This window comes from Triturus cristatus, chromosome 5_2 (assembly GCF_964204655.1).
Source record: "Triturus cristatus chromosome 5_2, aTriCri1.1, whole genome shotgun sequence".
Lineage (NCBI taxonomy): Eukaryota > Metazoa > Chordata > Amphibia > Caudata > Salamandridae > Triturus > Triturus cristatus.
The window spans coordinates 302,616,381-302,638,685 of NC_140588.1; the positions used below are offsets into that span (position 1 = coordinate 302,616,381).

The following is a 22,305-nucleotide window of genomic DNA, read 5'->3' on the forward strand; positions in this document are numbered from 1 at the left end:
GCCATTCCTTTGTATTCACCAATGATATAGGCCGAATATGTTTTAAAATGAGCGATTTGTCACTCATGTCCCAAAACCATCGGAAGAAAAACCTGCACATTCATGAAAAGGTCCCTATACAAATGATATACAATTTTTTCCCATTGCTGATGTTCCAGTTTGTTGTAAAATGCACTGTCTACCACATTATCGAAATGTGGCACCGTACTACCTAAAGAACATATAGCTAAGCGAGAGTGAGACATTTTTTTTTACACTTCTTTATGGTGATTTGTCCCATTCCGACCCTGCTTTGATGAGTGAGATTTGGTCACACCGACTTGGGGATGGGCTGCTGCAGGCCCTTAAGGTCACAGCAGGAGTGCGAGCTGGCCCCTGCAGTGAGAGTTATAGAACTCTTAGGCTGCTTGCAGGGGGAAAGCTCGCTTATAATGTCCGAAATTACAGACAAGAGGTGGCCCTGAAAGAATTCCTCACCGACAACGGACAAGAGACCCAAATAATGGGCGGTCCTTGAAATTTACGAACAGTTGGTCACCCTAGCTGCTCAGGCTCGACCTAAAAAGTGGCCCACATTTGCGGATTGCGCCTTTTCGCAAAACACTGTTTCAGTGCTATAAGTTTTATGAAAGGGGGGCCTTAAAAGAGGCATGTTTTCTTAACTTCACTGAAATTAAAAATATACAAGTGTTGCCCGGACTCTTTGTGTATGGATTAGTTCACACTGGCGAACCACACCTCAAAATAAGTGAGGCCACTTCTGCTCATGCCCACTGCTCAATCTGCATACATTAAGGAGCCAGCCCAGGGAGGGTCTGGGAGTGGCACCTCCGCCCCCTTAGTAAAAGGGAGGTCAGAGAGGCTCATCTGCCTCCCAAAACACCGCTCAGGCCCCCACTGGGCCACTGGCGACGATTGAACAGCACAGACACAACCCCAATCAGCCTCCACGCTGCCCAGAAAAGTGGCCCACAGCCAGGGCTTTAAGTGGGCCGGGTCCTATCACCGACAGTTTAAAAAGCAGGTGCCAAGACGGGTCCCTATCGGGCTCTCCATTTTTGTCCTCACACAGTGAAAAAAATAATCTTAACTCTGCTGCAGTACCACCCTTTAATTCTTCTGAGGTAATTTCAAAGAGACTCCTTTCAAAAAGAGTACTTTCACAGTCCCATCATTTCAGAATTGAAGAATTTTCAATATTATATACAAAGTAGCCACAGTTGTTGCTTATTGATCTTAAGCAACTAATGACCATTGGTAAAGCCAATAGTCATGGCTTGTTGTAGGTGTAATGTTACTTGCTTCATTATATCTCTGGGTGCAATGATAGATACAGCAAAATACCTGATGGGCAGCACACTATGCTATCTACAGATGTGGGTGTTTTAAGCCACCCCTTGATTACATCAGCCACGCCCCTTTGAGAGACCCCCCCCCCCCATCTCAGTTATTTCATCCCACTTAAATCCTTGCCCACAGCTGCAAGTCAGACACCGGTACAATGCCCGAGTGCCCGCTTTACCAATCCGACCCTGCAATTCTCTTACACATCTCTATCAGGCCTCTCAGGTCCTCCTCGCGGCCCTTTCCCCGCCCCCTGTATACATGAAAACCCTCCTTCCACGGTCAGAGTACCACCCCTTGTCTCCTGAACCGCAGGCAGCTTCTCCGCCCCATTTGCTCGCTCCCTCCTCTCAGCGGAGGGTGGGTGGACATGGCGCTGTGCTTAGTGTTAGGGAGGCTGGGCGGCTGTGGCTCCCGCTCGCTGCGCCTGCTGTCCCCCCGAGCCTCTAGTCGTGTCCTGCCAGTCGCCGGCATGGCATCCTCTCCCGTCGCCGCCTCCCCACTGCTCCGCGCCGACGGTTTCATCGGTGGCCGCTGGGTGTCTGCTGCCGCCACCTTCCCAGTTCTCGACCCGGCCAGCGGAACCGAGCTGCTGCAAGTGTCGGACTGCGGGGTGCCCGAGAGCCGGGAGGCGGTGAGCGCCGCTTACAGCGCCTTCCAGAGCTGGAGGGAGACCACGGCCAAGGTGAGAGAGCGCCTTTGTTTGTCTAAAGCAATGCCAGCCGCCAGGAACCAATGCCGTGCAAAAATTGTGCAGCCCGTATCGATGCTTTGAGCAATGGACATCTGCCGTGGGGAGATTTTGTAGAGCAAAGCATTGTGGATAAAAGTAGGCATACAGATCTGGAGCATTATTTTGTTTAATATCGGGCTGTCTGTTGAGCAGTGTGCGTCCAATCTCACGTTGATCAAGCGACCTTTGGAGTAGGGGACGTTTTAATGCAAGGACGTAACACAAGCAGTTGCAGAAAGAACTGAACTTTATTATAGCGGCTTCGGTGGAGCAATGGTCGTTAAATGTTGGGGAACCAATAGGGATATTTGCAACGCATGACCACCAATAATAGAAGTTCCCATATGCTTTCATAATAGCTTAATGTTGTAACACTTAGAGTAATGCATAACAAACACGTAGTCAAAATAGCCACGAAGAACAGGCCATTTTTGAGATATAAGGATATTGATAGCTAACCATGAAGAGAAAGATCCTTCTATAGAGATATGTACATTGCTGGAAATTGAACGTTTAAGCTGCATTCTTATCCAGAGCTTTTTCTGCTGGATCCGGTCCGACCTCCAGAGAATTCAAATGTTCTGATGGAGTGTACTGACACTGGGAGCCATGTTGTGGTGCTGGGTTGTATTATGGAAAGTGCCCCAGTAGCTCAGCGGATATGTATGCCTGCTTTTTGCAGCTCCGGGCAACTTTAGTATTCAAGTTGGGGCTGCAGACACAACATTGAGCTATACAACTTCCTAAAAATCTGAACAGCCCTGACAAAAGTAAAGTTAACGCAACACAACCCATCAATTGTAGAATACATGACGAAACTCAACAGAATAGGCCATCAGGTATCACATCTCTACAAACTTCTACGTCCACCAAAATTAACGACAAACCAGCGGCATACTGGGCAAAACAACTTGACACCACACTTAGCGAGTGCGAACAAAATCTCCTATGGGCCTCCCCCTCAAGAAACAAAATCTCCCCAGTACTAGCACAAACACATTTCTGGCTACTACACAAGACTTACTGGACCCCGGCTCGCCTTTCGTCGCTGGGCCTCAGGGAAAATGATCTATGCTAGAACTGCGATAAGGAAAGGGGGGACCTATCACAACTCATCTTCTACTGCCCCAAAATTAAAAAGTTCTGGGAGGAAATATTCACCTTCATAAAAAAAGCGCTGGGTGCACGCTAAAACTAGAATTCTCTACCCTGCCCACCGCATTTATGAACGCTGAACTAGATTCACAGCACGACAGGGACCTGTTAGATCTCCTTTTGACAGCGGCAGTGAAAATGGTACTTTCCATCCAAATGGAAGGATACAGCTAAGGCAACATTCAAGGGTTGGCTCAACTGGGTGAGGTACCTCAGAGGCGCGGACAGTACCGCCCTGAGGTACTCACCGGGGAGACAAGCAACCAGGGAATGTGGGCATCACTGGACGAATACCTGGACCCCTACGAACCCCCCGTGAACTCAGCTGGAGAAGGGCGCTAGCTCACAAGCATATCCCCACAAGCCCAGATCAGACCCATGACTGAAGTAATCTTCTTGTATACCATCGTTTTCTTTCTCTTTTATTCTCTGTCTTTCCCCTTTTCACCCACTCTTAATCCTTTTGTAAGACAGTGGAAAAGGGGACAACCAAACATATATAACACTTACCACTATCCTTGAAAAGAACAGCCCGTTTGGGCTGTTACCCTGTAATGGTAAAGCGATGATAAATGTATGTAGAAAAATTTAATAAAATACTTTGAAATAAAAAAGAAGTAGAAATACAGATCTGGAGCATTATTACGTTTATTATCAGGCTGTCTATTGAGCAGTGTGCATCCAATCTCACGTTGATCAAGCGACCTTTGGAGTAGGGTACATTTTAATGCAAGGACGTAACGCAAGCAGTTGCAGAAAGAACTGACCTTTATTATAGCGGCTTCGGTGGAGCACTGGTTGTTAAATGTTGGGCAACCAATAGCGATATTTGCAACGCATGACAACCAATAATAGAAGTTACCATATGCTTTCATACTAGCTTAATGTTGTAACACTTAGAGTAATGCATAACAAACACGTAGTCAAAATAGCCATGAAGAGCAGGCCATTTTTGAGATATAAGTATATTGATAGCTAACCATGAAGAGAAAGATCCTTCTATAGAGATATGTACATTGCTGGAAAAATAATGTTTCAGCTGCATTCTTATCCAGAACTTTTTCTGCTGGATCCGGTCCGACCCCCAGAGAATTCAAATGTTCTGATGGAGTGTACAGACACTGGGGACCATGTTGTGGTGCCGGCAAGAGAACACATGGGTCGTATTATGGAAAGTGCCCCAGGAGCTCAGCGAATATGTATGCCTGCTTTTTGCAGCTCCGGGCCACTTTAGTATTCAAGATGGGGCTGCAGACACTTTAGGCCCCTCAAAATCATAATTGTTTTTTTTTACTAGACCTGCAAGTCGAGTAACTTGAATAATCTACTTGACCTGTCATTTACTTGAACTTTGAACCGATCTCAAATAGTGTGGTCATTAGCAAATATTTTATTTTACAGAGTCACTTTGTTCTTCATTCTCACGAGTGCGCCTTCAAATATGTGAGTTAAGCATTTCTGCTGTAAAAAAACTTTTTTGTTTGATTAAATAGACTAAACGTTTGCTCCATGTGTAATAAGAATTGAGCCCACATATAGGGTGCACCTGATAACAGACTTGCATGTCAGTTTACTGATAGCATTGCCATCAGGTCAGGAGTGTTTCTCAGTTCATGTTTAAGCAAGCACTGTTAGAACTGGGGATCTCTAGTTGGCAGGAGAAGGTACCTTTGTCCAAGTAGAGAGCTTGCTTCTCGTTAGGGTAAAGAGGATACACACTAGATAACCCCTGCTCCCCCCCCTTGGTGGCTTGGCATGAGCGGACAGGCTCATCCCCAAAGGCAATGCGCAAAGTATTTGTATTTCAAACACACAGTAATACAGTGAGGACACCACAAATGGACTCCACACCAGTTTACATAAAATTAAATATCTTTATCTAAACTTAACAAGACCAGAACGACAAAAATACAACATACATGTATCAAATTATGGTTTTAGAACAGTTATTGCAAAAATGGAACTTGTAGAAAACAAGTAGCTCCACCTGGGGTTATTACAACGTTGTGACAGCAATAAATCCAAAGTATGGCGCTGACTGCGAGGTGCACGGACTTCCTAAACAAAGAGTAGCTTTGGAAAACTAAGTCTATGATGATGCGTGGTGTCATGGAGGTGAGGCATTGGTGCTGAGGCTTGTTCCCTGGTTGTCACGGTGGAGGTGAGGCCTTGTGTCCGGGAGGACGCGACGTGCCTATTCCCGAACAAGGGAAGTCGGTTGTGTCGGCGGTGAGGCATCTGTTCCGGTGAGGTGGGGGTGAAGTTGATCAGTTTGTGGAGTCACCCTTCGCGGTTATCGGTGCTGCGATAACTGGATGCTGGCGGTAACCGAGTCTATGCGAGCGTTGGTGTCGGGAAGGTTGATAACTTCAGGCAGGGCGGTGCGTCGTGCACTTGACTAGGGGTGCCCCTGGCCTCGGTGCAGGTCGTGGCGCCGGAGATTGTTTTTCTTGTTTCTCCCTGCGGTTTGGGAGTTGGAACATCCTCAAGAGGCCCAAAAGTGAAGCAGGCACCTCCTGGCAGGTCAGAACTCTCAGCAGTAGAGTTCAGGGGAGTTGTGGGTGAAGTCTTTGTGTCTCTGAGACTTGAGAACAGGAGACCAGCACACACAAGCCCTTGGAGATTCTGTTTTGCAGCAAAGTTCCAGTTTTTGTCCTTGACAGAATTAGGAGCTGCAGGCCAAGCCCCACACAGTACACAGCAAAGGGGCAGTACTCCTCCTTACAGCTCTCCAGGTCGTCTCTTTGGCAAAGGTTCCTCTTGAGTCCAGAAGTGATCTAAAGTTTTGGGGTTCAAGGTCCACTACTTATACCCCATTTTGTATTTGTTCTTCTTTATGCCAGGGTCTCCGAGCCCAGTCCAAACCAGTTCTGTCTTCACTGGTGCAGTATGACCACAGGGGGTGGACACAGCATTGAGCAAGGGTGACATGCCCTATTCAGGTGTAAGGAAAATTCCTCCTATAACCCTAACTGCAGCCAAGGTCTATTCAGCTCCGCTCTGAGTCATCCAGGAAGGGCCATGCACACCTCAACCCCCCAATGGCTGCCTACAGTGAATGCACATCCCCCAGTCCCTGTCACTCCAAAACCAGAAAGTCAATACACAAACAGCAGAGGCACACAGAATGGTTAAATAAGAAAATCCCTACTTTCTAAAAGTGGTATTTTCAAACACACGATTTAAAACCAGTTTTCACTAAAAGGGGTTATTACATTCTGAGAGCGTAATCTCCAGTTCTCTATCTTGTCCTAATGGAAAGTTTTATATTTGTAAAATGTTACAAAGTAACTCCCATGTTAGCCTATGGAACTGATAGCCTTTTCAATAGTGAAAAATGATATACACAGTATTTTACTATCAGGACATGTCACACACACTAGTACATATCCTAACTTTCACATACACTGCACCCTGCCCATGGGGATACCTTGTGCCTACCGAAGGGGTGTCTCACATGTAAGAAAAGGGAAGTTTAGGGCCACGCAAGTGGGAGCTCTTGCCAGGTTGACATGGCTGTTAAAACTGCGCGCAGACTCTGCAGTGGCAGGTCTGAGTTACATTTGCTGGCCTACTTATGTGGGTGGCACAACCAGTGCTGCAGGCCCACTAGTAGCAGTTGATTTACAGGCCCTGGGCACACTCAGTGCACTTTTACTAGGAACGTACTAGTAACTCAAATATGCCAATCGGGGAGAACCAATTGTAACAACAATTTGTACAGGGAACACTTGCACTTTGACACTAATTAGCAGTGTCAAAGTGCCCAAAGCATCTAAGCCACCAAAAACGAAATCCAGCACAGCATCAAAAATACAGGTGGTAGAGGCAAAAGTCAAGAAAAACCATGCCAAGTCTAACACTCACTTCTAATATATTACTAAAGCATGATGTGGTAGCACACTGTCATTTACAGACAGTAAATGTCCAAGAGATGGCCAAAAACCTTCCCTTTATCTTGAAGCTTTACTGATAAAATTATATAGTGCATTAGCAATCTGTGAAAATTGAGTTTCAGAAAACATTTTATCATTTGCACATCGGTAAAGTGTTGTGATTTGTTTTCGATCCTATTAAAATATTTTTTTTGTCACACAAGTACAAAAAATGGGCTTTCACAACTACTTAAATGTATTGTTAAACGTTTGTCCGGTTGACTTATTAGCTATTTAAATGTGTGTTTGGAAAAAACCCGATAACCTACAGCCTTTCACCTCAGGCCTCTAATTGTTCCTGAAAGATAAGAGCTGATTGATAGTTGTGTAATAAAGGGAAAATAAAACTTGATCTAGCTCTTGGGTGAACTGAGTCTTGCCATATTCGTGTCCGCGCAGGTAGCCTCAAGCATCATTTGCTAGTAAAAGATGAGCGTTCAAGTCCTCTTCCGTGATGAAATATGTTTTGTGAGTATTCTTAAATTCTATGTTGGGACTCGAGGCTTCAGATTATGCTTTATCTTTCTTTGCTGTTTATTAATGCTAAATAGACAGCAGCCGATCAAATCAGAATTTTTTTAATAAACTACATGTCCCATAAAGCATAGCATGACATCATATCACTTGTGGCAATCCCAATGTCTCTGCTCTTATAATTTGCCATGTCCCCATATTGATATCCTCTTTCTTTGCTGCTCCACGCTAAGATAAGTACTTCTGTTTTTCTCTTTAGTGAGTATGGTGCCTGGCTTGCAATTCTTTGTGCAATTTCTAATGTTTTAATAAGACTTGTATGTGGGCCCTTCGGTACCGCCTCCACTTACTAAGTACCCGGGGGTGCTCAGAGGGCAGGAAGCGGAGTGCTTGAATGCACCAGGACATCTTTGTCCTCTTTCTAGCTCGCTGCCACGTGGTACACATGCTGCGCTGAAACCCTGGTGTTATTGGGTTGGGAATGCCTCGCAAGTGAACTTCTGCACTGCCGTCATACTGATGATTGTCGGAGGTACCTTCTAAACGCTCCCCCCTTCGCCTAAGTGGTTAGGTGTACACATTATCTTAGGGCTTCACCTGAGAGACAGCCTGCTGTCTCGTTCTTCTGCTTGCCTCTTGGTGGCCTTGTTATACATGGGGTTGCCCCCCTTGCCCCCCCAACCCCACACCCTCAACTGCTTGTGCTCAACATTACACCTATGCCTTATAGGCACATTAGGCGGCAAAAATAAAATCACAGAACACCCATATTATGGGGTGAGCTCTATAATCTTACTAGGGAGAAAGAGAACTTCCTACTTGAAGACAACCGTGTGGAGGCTTGGGACGCCTCGGTCATTCAATCGGTTCAGAGAGCTTTTGCAGCGGGCCTCCAGCCATTCACATGGCGTTGGCAACAGTATGATATCTGTTCTTTCCCGGCCTGTGACGATAGCGGCTCGTATTTAGACGATTTGCCCTCTCTCCAAGCACACCATGCATTCTCAGTGTCTGCTGTTTCACCTGACTGGTCACTCTTGCTATTACTTTCCACTGTCACACCATCCCTGCCCCGACAGGACACCTTTGGTCCCACATGACCGCTCCAGCGACATAGGACTTGGGTTCTGTCCACCCTTACCTCCAGATCTTCCTTCCACTAGCGGCATCTCAGCCTCCCTCTCTTCAGGCGAAGATAATTGCTGCCCTGACTCTGCCCCAGTCGCCTCAAATGATGTTTCTATCCTTAGGTTGCAAACGGGCTCACTGGGATTCTCTGGACCAGACCCCCTCTGAAGCCTTCTGCCGTCTTTCGTCTCCTGGAACCCTTCCGGTCTTCGAGCCTGACATGACTATACATTTTCCCTCAGGCTGGGCACACCCTCCTATTGTCGGTGACATGGTCCACGACCGCCCTACGAATAGTTGTAACAGGGACATTCATGTCAGACTCCTTCCAGATTGCCCTTGGGCTGACGCTGATAAAGTACTGCTTGACTCTAATTTGGCCCTCTTTTTGAAACACCCACTGTGGTAGATACTTGAGATGGCGGTCCTCGCTACAAACAAGGATAACATGGGGGATCCTGGTGTCTTTCCAAGATGGGCCCAGGGTGCATTGGGCCTTCTAGGCAGTAAATCATTTGCACTATCTCGCAGATTTAATCCACAGTGATCCCAAACTAGCAGAGCTTACTACCACAGAGACGGGTCCTATGACCACCGACCTGCTGCCCGGCGACACATTTGCCCAAGACATGGCCTTCCTTGGTCGCACATGTACGGCCTATGCCAAGACCCAGATGTCCCTTTTCGACGTATCCCGACAGTGTTTTTTTTTTTTTTTTGTCGGGACTGGCAGTTTTGGAGAGCAACCATTCGGCCGCGCACGTGTCTGAGGCCCCAGTCATCCCATCCATCTGAAAGCCAGGGCTAGTCCTCCCATGTCTGGAACAACCTCTACACCACCAAAGCGCGATAAGACCGCTGTCGCTTCAGGAGAGGTTCCTACCGATCCCAAGACAACTACAATACCGGAGTTAAGTCCCAAGGTCATACGGAGTCCATATTTAAGGTTGTTTTAGGGAATAGGAATCAAGATTTTCATTCCGGCTGGTTGTTTCTTTGATTGCTGATCAGGGAATCTGAGTAGCAGTGACTGAATACTGATTAGAGCTCACCGGTGGAAGGTTCTTCTTCCTTTGTGGAATCTCCTCCAGGTAAACTTATGGATGGTACGCCTCAACTGATGCCTACTTCTATATTACATTGTTATTTCCTCCCGCCAACATATTTCACGTGATGTGAGGCGGCCGATGGTATGATTTCGAGTTGCCCAGTTTTGAACTTCCGTTCTCTGTTAACGAATCCTGATGGCACAAGACGTACAGTTATTTTGGCTCCCTCCTTACCGTAGTATTGTCTCCTGATACCACAAGAAATGCGGTCATGGTCCTGCAGATGAACGGATAAGGCCAATTCCTGCAGCAACTGAGTATACTGCCTTCAAGTAAAGGGAATATAATATTATTCTCTCTTGCTGCCTACAGCTCCTTGAGTTTTAGTTTGACTCCATGTTAATTCGGTTCCTCTTTACTCTATAGGAGCTACGCTCTGTGCACACTGAATTTTGCTTCTCTTCAAGTTAAAATTCAATGTAACTGTGAATATTGGCCAGTCTGGCAAGCTGGCTGGTTCGTTCAGGCCATTCTCCTGGCTCTCTATTTTACAGGGCGCTTCAACGCCTAGGGTTAATTTTTCTTCAAAGGTGAGTAGCTTACTTGGCATAGATGAATCCGAAGCCAATGTCTAGGCCAGATATCTACTGGTGGTTTTGTTCTACACGTGACTGTATAGTACAAAGGTTTCCTTTTCTGGTGTTCTATTGGCTATCATTGTCCAATTACTCACCTATGTATGTGGATGAGAACAACATACCGAAAAATCTCCACAATAGGTCGATGGGCCTCATAAGATGCCCTCTCACGCTACATTGCTCAGAGACTTCCCTTACCTTTTCTATGATAGCTTTCCCCCTCTTTCCATTCTGTCACAATTTTCACTTCTCTCATATTCCCTATAAACTAATGTTTTTCCTTACTAAAACCACACACATAACCCTGTTTAGTAGTCTTAGTTTCATGCTTTGTTTGTGCAATCATCTTAAAAAATGTACCAGCTTGGCTATCTTCTTTTGTAAGCAAGTCCTCTAAAGACGCATTGAAACTAGCCAGAAAAGGAGAAAAATATTCTGCAATATTAAATATAGCGACATATGCATTACAGGATAATGCATAAGAAATTTGAAGCTGCACATATGTTGAACTTTCACCAGCATAAGTAGAAAGAAAAGTATAAACATAACGCCCTTTAATCTTCATAATATTTAACAATTCATGTATCATTTTAGTGTGTAGAGGTTATTATGAAATCCACTAAGTTTTCTTCATGCTCGATCATATCATGCTTTAGTTTACTCTAAACCGTAGTTACCACATTCTAGAGGCAAGTCCCATTGGAGATAGTAAGCACAACAGCAGCCCAACTAAGACTAATATTTGTAATATTAACACTATACCTACAATTTTACAGTATTTGATGTTCTCCATCTTCTATTTGAGGCAAAAAAATGATTAAGGCTTAAATTCAAAGGCAACAAATTATCTTTAAAATAATTATAAATTGCTTCTTTTATTTATTTTTTTAAACGATCAAAACAATTTAAAAATGCAAATTATTTTCTTAGCTTCATTCAAGAGTCTTTGATATTTAAAGTTTTTTTTTTTTTGGGTTCAGTTTTTTTTATTTATTTTTTATTTACTTTGTCTTAACAGTCTCTTTATTTTTCAAGGTGGTTCTTACTCGGTCTCTGTTCCTCTCTGATTCAGTTTCTCATATGTACTGGCAATGATTAACTGAATTGTAGCTTTCTATTTCTGATTCTTCATCTGCTGACACTGTTGTTAGATATACCCATTCAGGTGAAGCATATTTTCTCTGTGGAACTATCCTTCTTATTGATCTTATTGCAAGAGGTGATTCACTCCCACTGGTTTCATAGTCTCTCTCTAGTTTTTCTGGTTCGCAATGCTTTCTTTTGTGAGGAATATCTTTAACTTCCTTTGTTCACCAACATTCTGTGTCCGATTTTCTTTACTTTGTAAAGAGCTTATACTTGAACTTGTGCTTGAACCTTGATCAGCCATGACTACACTATTTACTGCAACTGTTTTCTTCCCCCAGGGGTTCTTGTGACTCAGATTTTCATCTGCAATTTCTCATTGTAAGGATCGGAAAACATTTCTTCTTGCTGCCACTCATGCATTTTAGCTTTTACACTGTAACATCCCTTCACTCTGATCCTTGTTTTGAAACTGGGCTTTAGACGTTTCAGATTCCTCATCCGTGCTCAAACTGACCTGATCATTCTAAATTCCGAATGAGCAACACAATCGAATGGGAATCGAGCAGTATCCCTAAATAAAACAGGAAAGTCTTCAAAAATCTGGCTCCCGCCAAAATCATGGGGTTATTCTACACCATTCTTGCATAACAAATTAGTAAACCAGCAGAATCACAATGGCATGATCAAATGTATTACCTCTTTGGCAAATTGGATTAAAAAAAAAAGATAATAATAATAAGTGGATGATGGAGGATTGCCTGAAGTTAAACTAAAAAAAACTACAGTATTGCTTCAACCTCTAGATTTATCTAGTTTTCTAAACTTATCAACTGAGTGAAGCCAGTCTGCCACCTTAGGAGGAGACGAAAGAATACAGTTTAGACACACCTCACATCTGGCTAATAGTATCAAAGTAAATAATAAATATTTCTGGTTTTTACTTAAAACAATAATAGGTTCATTGGTATCCAAAATTCCAAAGATAATAGTAAAGGTGCTTACCTTAATCTTGGTATTTAAAGCTTTGTAAATGATCTTACCAATTTCACTCCAATAAATATCAAGGTGCGCACGTAGGTGAAACATGTGAATGTCGTTTGCCTATATTTCGCCACTTTTTCGTCACCTGATTGTTTATTTTTGTTAATCTTTCAGGCATCCAGTAGGACCTATGCTAAGTAAAAAGGTGATTTTTCCTAAGGGGTGCAGAAACTATAAAATACCATAAAAAAAAAAGTGCAGGATACTTGCCAAAGTTGTTGCAAGTCTTGAGCCGGAAAGATATTCTTCCAGATATCGCCTGGTATGGTAAATTCAACCTTGTCTCTCTGAGTCCGGTACCAGTACCATTTCGAAATTTCTTTTCGGACTCGGTCTTTCTGTATTTCTTCCTCCAGTTTCCCAATATGATCCAACATTTTTAGACCAGCTAGCCAACTGATAGTATTTGAACCTTGAGATTTCTGCGTTGGTTCTTTCCGATAGTATGTCCCAGCTCTTTAAGTTTCCATGCTCAACAAGTCCTCCCCATTTCTCTATTCCTACTCTTTTTAAAGGACCTGCTAGGGAGTCTTGCAGGCATTCTGGTGTTCCCGGTGAATTCCATATTGGTGCTAGCGGACTGTAATATGGAAACTTCCATATTTTCCTTATGACCAGTTACTGCTTTCCAATAGGCAGAGTGAAATTCATACGGTCGAAAAAGATTCCTAATGTTCTTAAAATGGAAGGCTATATAATACACCATAAAGTCTGGGCTGGCTATCCCCCCTCGATTTTTCTTTTGGCAAAGCTTTCTTCAGGCTATCCTTACTCCTCTGGAGGCCCAGATGAAGGCGTTTATTTTGCTCTGAATCTTTCTTATCCAATGTGGTTTAAACTCCAAAGGAATTGCGTTAAATACAAAGGTAAACTTTGGCAGAATCGCCATCTTGATAACGTTTGTTCTCCCAATCAAAGTAAGAGATAAACCGTTCCAAGATTTTAATAACTTCCTCATCTCTTTAACTTTTAAATCCAAATTTACTTGGGCAATTTCATCAATATTTTTGGGAACTTCTATCCCCAAGTATTTGATTTTACTTTTAGATTCTTTCTCCGGTGTGATCGTGTTCCAGTGCATGACCTCAGTCTTCTGATGGTTAATTTGGTAACCAGAAATACTCCCAAAGTCAGTTAATAATCTTGTTATGTTGTTGAAAGATTTATTCAGGCTGCTTGTATAAATTATTGTCGTTGGCATATAATGTCACTTTCAAGTTGCATCCGTTGAATTTAAAAGGAGTGATTTCATGAGACCTCCTTATCATGTTAGCTAAAGGTTCTATATAGAGGTTAAAAAGGTGGGGGGATATCAGACATCCCTGTCTAGTACCTCTTTTGATCTGAAAACCTTTCGACAAGCTACCATTGATAAGTATTTTTGCAACAGGAGCCGAGTATATATTCGCTATTGCTCTTTCCCCTAAACCGTAGTGGAAGATGACTTCCTGCGGAAATGACCAATTCACGCGGTCAAATGCTTTAGCAGCATCAAAAGTGAGAACTGCAAGAGGGGACTTTTCCTGGACGGCCATATCGATTGCTTCAATAAATTGGTGAGTGAGATCGTGCAACTGCCTCCCCCTATTAAATCCCTTTCGATCGTTAAGAATAATCTTGTTTGATAGAGACCCTAGTCTTTTTGCTAAGATTTGCGTAAAAGTTTTGTAGTCGTTGTTTAGAAGAGATATGGGCCTATACGACTCACATTTGAGGGGGTCTTTGCCAGATTTTAAAATTAGGCTAATGGTAGCCTCATTCCAAGTAAAGAGGTCCGCTAATCTAGAGGCTAAGGATTCATTGAGAGCTAAGTAAAACTCATTTGGAATAACATCTGGGCCAGCAGCCTTTCCTCTTTTCAAGCTGTTTATCGCCTCCGTTGCCTCTTCCACTGTAATAGCTGCATTTAAGTATAGGTCCACTGCTGAATCTGAAGCCCTTCCTCGTAGAGTGACTGAAAGAAATCTACGAAGGCTTCTTCTATGCCTGCCCTATCTTCTACTATTCCCCCCTTCGCTGCCCTTATAAACTGCCATAATTTTATTTCTATTCGGGTCAGTTTTAAGTTTCCACGCCAGGTGTCTTCCGCTATTTTCCCCATACTCGTAGTTTGATAAACAGCTAGCCTGCCACCTTTTCCTTACCCTATCCTCCAGGTAAAGTGCTAGATCGTATTTCTTTTTGATATTTCTTCCATTGCTTTGTTTTGTTCTTCCTCCAAGATTGCAGCTTCCCACCTCACCTGTTTATTTACTATATCGGCTTCTAACTGAGTAATTTTAAACCTTTTCTCTTTATTACTACTTTTCGCTAGACCAATTAAGACCCATCTAAGCACAGCTTTATAGGCGTCCCAAATTACATGGCTAGATGTTTCTCCATTAACTTTATCTTTAAAGTAATTTACTGTTGTATCTCTTAACTTATCTATTACTTGGTGGTCTAGTAAAAGAGTACGATCTAGTGTCCACCTTTTCTCACCCTGCCAGAAATTATAACATATGTCTAGCTGGACTAGAGAATCGTCTGAGAGGTGGGCGGGCACGTGGATCACTTTTTTCACCTTTTTGCTTAAAAGTTTATCAATTAAAAAGAAGTAAATTCTAGAGGCATGGCCATATTTATGATTTCTATAGGTGTATCTGTTACTATGGTCCCCTTTAGCCTTCCAAATGTCAACCAGCCCCAGATCGTCTTGGAGCCTATTCAGCCACACTCATATTTTAGGAAGATTTAAGGCTCTACCAGGTGGGTGCTTATCATTTTTAGGATCTAATAAGATGTTAAAGTAACCACCTAGTATGAGTGGTGCGGGCGTTATTAGCTGCGCATAAAGGGACTGAAGTGGCGCAGGATCGTCCGTATTGGGGCCATAGCATCCAACCACGGAGAAAAGACTATCTCCCGACTTAATCTTAGCGTAAGCCCATCTGCCCCTTGAATCTGCGCATCCCTCTAGTTATGTTAAATTTGAGGATTTTTTTATGATAATTGATAATCCCTTTATACTACAGGATTGGTTTGTACAAACCCTGTTCCCAACCCATTTTTCCCGTTTTATAATTTCGGACCACTCTTCTTTAAGAAGGTGGGATTCTTGCAATATTATAATATCACTCTTTATTAATTTAAGGTATTCAAAGATTTTTTGTCGCCTTCTCTTTGTTCTTAGCCCATTCACATTGCAAGTCAAATTTTTTAACTCGCCTGTCTTAATAAAAGTTTGGTATTCTGCATTTTACCATGACTGTGTTTGCCGTAAATCTTGCATATCGGACAGTATTTTTTTTGTATTTTTTCCCCAATGCTCCCAGCCCAAATAAAAATTATTGAAATTGTGCTATAAAAAAAAAAGGAACAAACCCTTAACACTAACCCTCCCTACTGTCATTGGACAAACCTAGTTGCCCTGTTTGAGATCCGCTGTCATGAGAATATTATTTAACTGTATTGGCTCTTGCTCATTAGTCATTAATTATTACTTTTTGTTTTCATTCGTTCTAGGAGCAGCTCTACTTCTTTCGGTTCCCTGATATTGTGAGTCTGGTTGTTCCACATTATCCTCAGAAGGGCTGGAAATTTCATTTGTACCGTTGCTCCTTCAGCTCTCAGGTCTTGCATATAATTTCCTAGGGCCCACTGTCTGTCTGCAATTGCCTTGGAGATATCGGAACAAATTTTATTACTATAGCCATCTTTGGAGAGAGTACCTGATTTCAGAGCCTTATTCAAGATACTTTCCTTTAAGGTGTAGGTCTTAAAATGAACAAGCACTCTTCGTGGATTTTTCCTTGCTTTATTAGGCCTAAAAGAGTCCCTGTGTGCCCTTTTGTATATCTTCAGCCAAAGTTTTTTCGTCCAACTCTGGGGGGAATTCTTTTAGTAGTTTGACTATGAAGCTCCTTATGTCTGCCCTTCTGAACCTTCCGGAATATTTAACAATCATAAATTATTCTGCCTTGAGTTGTTTTCCAGGGTCTCAACTTTATCCCTGAGTTCTTTCTCAGTTGATCAAAGCTTGTCAATGTCATTTTGGCAGAGTTTCACTTCCTCCCTAGTCTGCTCCAATGAATTTTCAATAGCCACAACTCTGTCAACTAGGGTATTAACCTTAGACTCCAAGGCTTCACATGTTGCCTGAATTTTTTTCTTGTTTTTCTTTTAGACTTCGCTAAGCTTCATTTCTCTGAAAAGTGACCCCCATCAAATCAGCAACTTCAGCCTGAGCGGTATTTTCGGTCCTAGTTCCTTATTCACCGTGTTCTGATGCAAATTATCTTCACTCTCCGGAATCTCGTCTATTTCTATGGCACTCATCTCCTGGGTCCTTTGACATGAGAGCTTGGAACCTATTAGGAGTTTCCATCATTGTTAAACTAGGGGAGGACATTAACTTTAGTTTAGCGGGGAACCCTCCCGTAACACTCCCTAGTTTAGGTGCCCCTTGCTCAAGTGTTGACTTTTCTTGCACCTTGAAGAAAGAGCGAAGAGAGGGAGTAATTTTAAGATTGGATCCCTTCTTTAGCTGCGCTTTTTTTTTTTTTTTTTGGTTGTTTTGGCAGCTCTAGTTGAAACTACTGCTGCTATGCCTCCCTTTGTTTCTTATTAGTGTATTTCCCTGTGTCAGCTTCTGGTGGTGTGATTTGCTCTTGTATCTTCTCTAACCCTGTTCCTGTCAAGGAAATTGCGTCATCAGCTGTAGGGACCAACACCAGATTCAAATGCTTATTCCTTAGTAAGTAATAGGTATCTTTAATATTTCTGTCTGTAGTATCTACCTTTTCAGAAGATTTTGGAGCAGTCTTGTTCTTTCTGGAAAGAAAACTCACTGGGGGCGTTTGGAACGTTAATGCGGGTTGACCCGGTAAATCTACCTGCAGTGGAACCACTGAGTTAGTGCTTGAAGCGGACAGACCCCTTTGCTTGCCCCTTCCTCTTTTCTTAGCTGAATTCATACAAACAACAGCACTGTCTTGGGCTTTAACCTTACTTTTTATCTCCTTGCTTTCCTCCCTTGTATCGCTGTCAGTTCTCCTGCACACCTTTCCTTCGTTGTTGCCAAAGCAGAAAAGCCCAATGATTTTCTGCAGATTGCGTAGGGGATTGCATGTGGGGCCTCAAACTTACTTTCAGTGTCGCTCCCCGCTGGTGCCGAATTCCTCAGCCGCAACTGCCCAGAAGCCTCCTGCCTTTCTCGGCACTCTCGAGAAGCCAGGACCCGCCTCCGCCTCTGCTTCCGTCCTTGCCTCCGTACTGCCTCTGCGCTGGTGAGCCCTCAGGTGCCGCCGCCGCTTTTCGCACGCCGTGTTCCATTCCCGGTGTTTCCTCACTTCGCTGAGCCCAAAAGTGCGTCCGTTATCCCGGTGAGTCGTGATGTGTGATTCTCTGTTCCGCTGCGAGAGCAAGAGCCGGCTACATCTCGTCTGCACACTCTCACATTAGCGGAGCTCGCGACCTAGGCTCCTAACCGGCCGCCATGTTCTCTGGGACTAGAACTATGTGGCAGGGTAGGAAGGGATGTCCAATGATTCCAACAAACGCGATCAAACAAATTCAAGGGAATCATCATGGTGGTTCTGTGATGGTAAACCCAATGAATTTGCAGGTTCTTAAGACCTGGTTTTCTACCTCGTCATCTAAGGGCGCCCCCTTTTCATTCTGTGAGGTGACCTTGTTTTTGCTATAATCGCAAAGATTTCATAAATGAAGACCAAAAAAACTGAAGTATTGCTCTTTGGTACTAACTCCTCCTTTTGGTCTCCTGATTGGTGGTCTCAGGAACTCTGCGCACTCCCAGTTACAAAGGCAAAAAACCTGGCCATTATCTGCTATACAGCCTTGTCCTTTATACATCAGGTGATGGGCATCAACGTGTCCACATTTTTACATTTAAAATCTTTCCTTTTTATACCTCTGAATCTTCAAAAAACTGTTTCTGCGGTCATCTCTTCTAAGTTAGACTATTGTAACGCCCTCTTTGTTGGTTTTGCAGAAGGGTCTTCTTAACAAACTACAGGTTCTCCAGAGCAAAGCTGCTCGTTTATTATTAGGGATCCCCAGACTTTCTTCAGCTAATTAAGTTCTTAAATCCCTCCACTGGCTTCCTGTGGAGTAGAGGATTGATTTTAAGGCTCTTTGTATTGCTTTTAAGGCCCTCCACCATCACGGACCGGAGTACCTAACAGACCAGTTCCTTTGGTATGTTCTGCCAAGAAATCTCTGGCCAGTGTCTCTAAAGCCGGTGGAGGTTCCCAGGTTCCGGCTTTCAAGCTGGGTGGGGCAAAGGTTTTGTCACTGACACTGCTAGATTATGGAAGTGTCTTCCCACCAATCGAAAGAACTCCTCGGACTTGTTTACTTTTAGGAAGGGCCTTGAGACTTCGCTCTTCTCCCGTCAGTCCATCTTCCATAAATGCAAAGGTTTGAGTATTGCTAAGATCTGGCTGTCACTTCAGGTTTCTTTTAGCGCCTAGACGCCTTTAGGTATCAGTTTGCGCTCTCTAAATAAATAACAAACACCATTACCTTCTCACACAAGCACTATCCCATTTTAAGAAAGCATACAACATCTTCTATACTACTGCCATCCGAAGATGTTCAAACAAAATAGAAAACGTTTCAACAATGAAGCTTCAGTCAGATGAATAAGACCAGGCTTAGCAACGTAATACAGTGGAAGGGCCTTGAAGTTCCAACAAGTTAGGAACACAGTATGTTCATTGAAAGTATTCTATTGACAACAGTGGAAATAAACGATTGCATCAGCTGACTTTGCTCTGTGGAGCATGTGGGGAGAAAAGATGCACATGGGACAGAATGGGCGGGAGAGCAAAAGGAGCGACTGAATTACATAGACCACATCCATCTTGGCCAAGATAATGTTTTCACATTAGTGTGGCATAACAAAATTATTATATGCACTTCTATACGTTATATTAAACTCGTTTTTACTGTTACCATATTAACTCATAGTACGTACTGGAGCCAACACAAAAAAATAATGATTATACATTATTTATTGCGTAAAATATAAACCTAGACAAAGCTTCAGTCTCTACAGAATTAAATAAAAACGAGGACGATGGCTTTTACGTTGTCCTTGTTCTCCAGATGATAAACCAAAAAGTCAAGGACCACCTTGTTGAATGCTCCTGAGATGTTGAGCACAATCTGTATAACCAAGTTAACTCCGTTTTTTATTTTTTATTTTGAGCTGATGGAGTACATCCACTTCAGCTGCTTTAGTTTTGTGCCTGCACATCTAGTGGAGGAGCAGAGAGGTATACCTGGATAGCAATGTACAGTTGGTTCAGGGCAGTCTGTTCAGCTTTGAGCCTCTCGTATAGGGGTGCATTTTTGCCAGTGTACATCTAAATTGGGTACAAATTAGACCTGGAGACATCAATGCTTGTCTGTGGCGCAGTAGCTTTTTTGCATTGGTGTTATCCATGGTACAATATGCATCTAATGCAGAGACAACAAAGATATGGGGTGATGCCTTGTATCATGCAGGGGTGTCTCTAAACCAATGAGCATATGATATAAGTTCCACAGCAGAAATGTTTGTGTCACTCTAAAACAGTGACTTCCATACAGCTATTGATTAGAGCTCTTCTAACATAGAGACCGCTGTATCAACACATGGCAAAATGTGTTACAGAAATATATGGATCATTGTTCATATACAGTGAAGAGAGCCACAGAAACCTCTATATCAGCGCTGAGTGTCTTAGAACATGGAGTAGAAAATGTAGTCCAATGTTGATCTAAAAGGCCACAATAGAAACCTACTAATTGATTTCCATTGATTATTCTATTGAATGCATCAGAAATAGATGACCATAAACTAGGGTAATCCTAGAACAGATGGCCCCAATGTCAGTCCAACACAAGATTAGCAAAATCAGGGGGCGGAGCTGGCCCAGCCTGCAAGATGGCTGCTTCATAGGCAAGCTCCTTGCGGTCGCCTATCAATCCTGAAATTATCCTCCTTCTCCAGCCTGTCCTGCACCAAAATCCACGGATCCACACAGCGACAAGCGACTGCGCTGAATTCCGAACGTGTCACCTCCCGGGAAGGCATCGATAGCGGGGTCAACGCAGCGAACATTGCAGGGCCTATGAGAGACGCAGGCGCGGCCTCGGAGATGCAGTGACGAGGAGGCTGCGGAGAGCCGTCTGTGCGATCGATCTCCTGTTCGGAGGAGCGCCTCTGGCGGAGCCGTACAGCTGACTTCTGCGGCGTTGCGGAGACCGGGGGCCCCGCATACGCCTAAGACCTGAGGTGGGGCCGGCCTGCGGCGGCAGGCCGTGCGCGTGGCTGAGGCCTGGCTGCGGTAGGTGTGAAGCGGACTGTAGCGGTATCGGGCGGCGCTGCGAGGCCTGCCTCGGAGGTCAGTGCCTCTGCTTTGCGCTGTTGTGGCCCTCCTTTGCTCCCTGGCTGCCGGTGAGAAGATCTGGGCCTGGCTGGCTTGACTTGGAGCTTAATAGTGAGCCCTGCACGGCGCCCCTACAGACCGCGCAGGCGGGACCGGGTTCCGCGCTGGTTGTGGGCTGCTCATCTGTGCCCCCCCCCCCACCTTTCGACCGATGTTGGTTTTTGCGGACTGCACGGCTGGAGTCTCGGGTCCCGCTGGCGTGGAGGTGGGATCGCGCAGCGGGTGACCCCCCGCTAGAGGCCCTGTCTCAAGTGCACTACATCGCTCATGCACACCCACCATGTTCTGTTGCCCTGAATGTGCCATCTGACTGCAGTTATTGAGGCAGGCTGCGACATCAGCACTGACATCCACACTCCTTGGGCAGATTGTGAGACGGCGGGGCACATCTCTGAGGAGCTCCTACTGCCCTTCTGAAAGCACGCTATTGCCCGAGAACGTCCACTTCCACAGACTACGCGCCAGGCGCAGGCGTGTACATTGCGGCGCCCAACCAGCAGAATAGGGCCCCCGGGCCTGTCTGTGGCTTCTCCTCGGATCGGCGCTTTGTGGACTGCTGAATAGCGACAATGGGCAATCCGGATCGTAAACAGCCCAAGCTTAATTTTGAGCAGGCAAAGAAAATGGCGGGCAACCCTGGGATGGAACAAATATCAGCGCATGCGGTGAATACGCAGCCTGCTACCGCTGTGGATTTTCAAACTATGTTCTCGACGATCCAGGCAACGCTGACCAACATAGACGGGAAGATTGATACACTGACCTATAGAGTGGACTAGTGGACTGCATGTCCGAAAGGCTGGATCGGCACACGGAACGGATAGATATGGCGGAGAGGCGGATTTCTGATGCCGAGGATGCGCAGCGCCAAGCGGAAACAAAACAGAATAAAACAGATAAAGTGCTGGCGACAATCATGGCAAAATCAGAGGACTTGGAAGCGAGGTCCGGTTGCAACAATCTACACTTCATGGGGATTGCGGAATCGACCAATACGGGCCCCATGGAGCGCTATATAGAGTCTCTACTGGTTGCTCTGCTGGGTAAAGACAACTTCTCACCCGACTTTATTGTTGAAAGGGCGCACAGGTCATTGGCGCTGCTCCCTCCACCCAGCGCAAGACCGCGTCCCATCATAGCAAAACTCCTAAACTATAGAGACCGGGATGCGGCGCTCCGTAAGGCACGGGAATTGGGAATGCTGTCACACGAAGGCATGACGATATCTATCTACCCAGATTTCACGCAACAAGTTCAAGAGGCCCGGAAGAAGTTCGTGGA

General features: G+C 44.4%; 1 protein-coding gene across 1 annotated transcript in view; it reads left to right on the forward strand.

Moving 5' to 3' along the window:
- The first annotated feature begins 1,488 nt into the window (after positions 1-1,488).
- The window catches only part of ALDH5A1 (aldehyde dehydrogenase 5 family member A1), a 124,462-nt gene continuing 103,645 nt past the window's right edge, over positions 1,489-22,305 (forward strand). Inside the window, exon 1 of the mRNA XM_085607056.1 lies at positions 1,489-2,029. Within this exon, the coding sequence (XP_085463182.1) occupies positions 1,715-2,029 (315 nt within the window). The 5' untranslated portion in view covers positions 1,489-1,714. The remainder of the gene's footprint in view (positions 2,030-22,305) is intronic.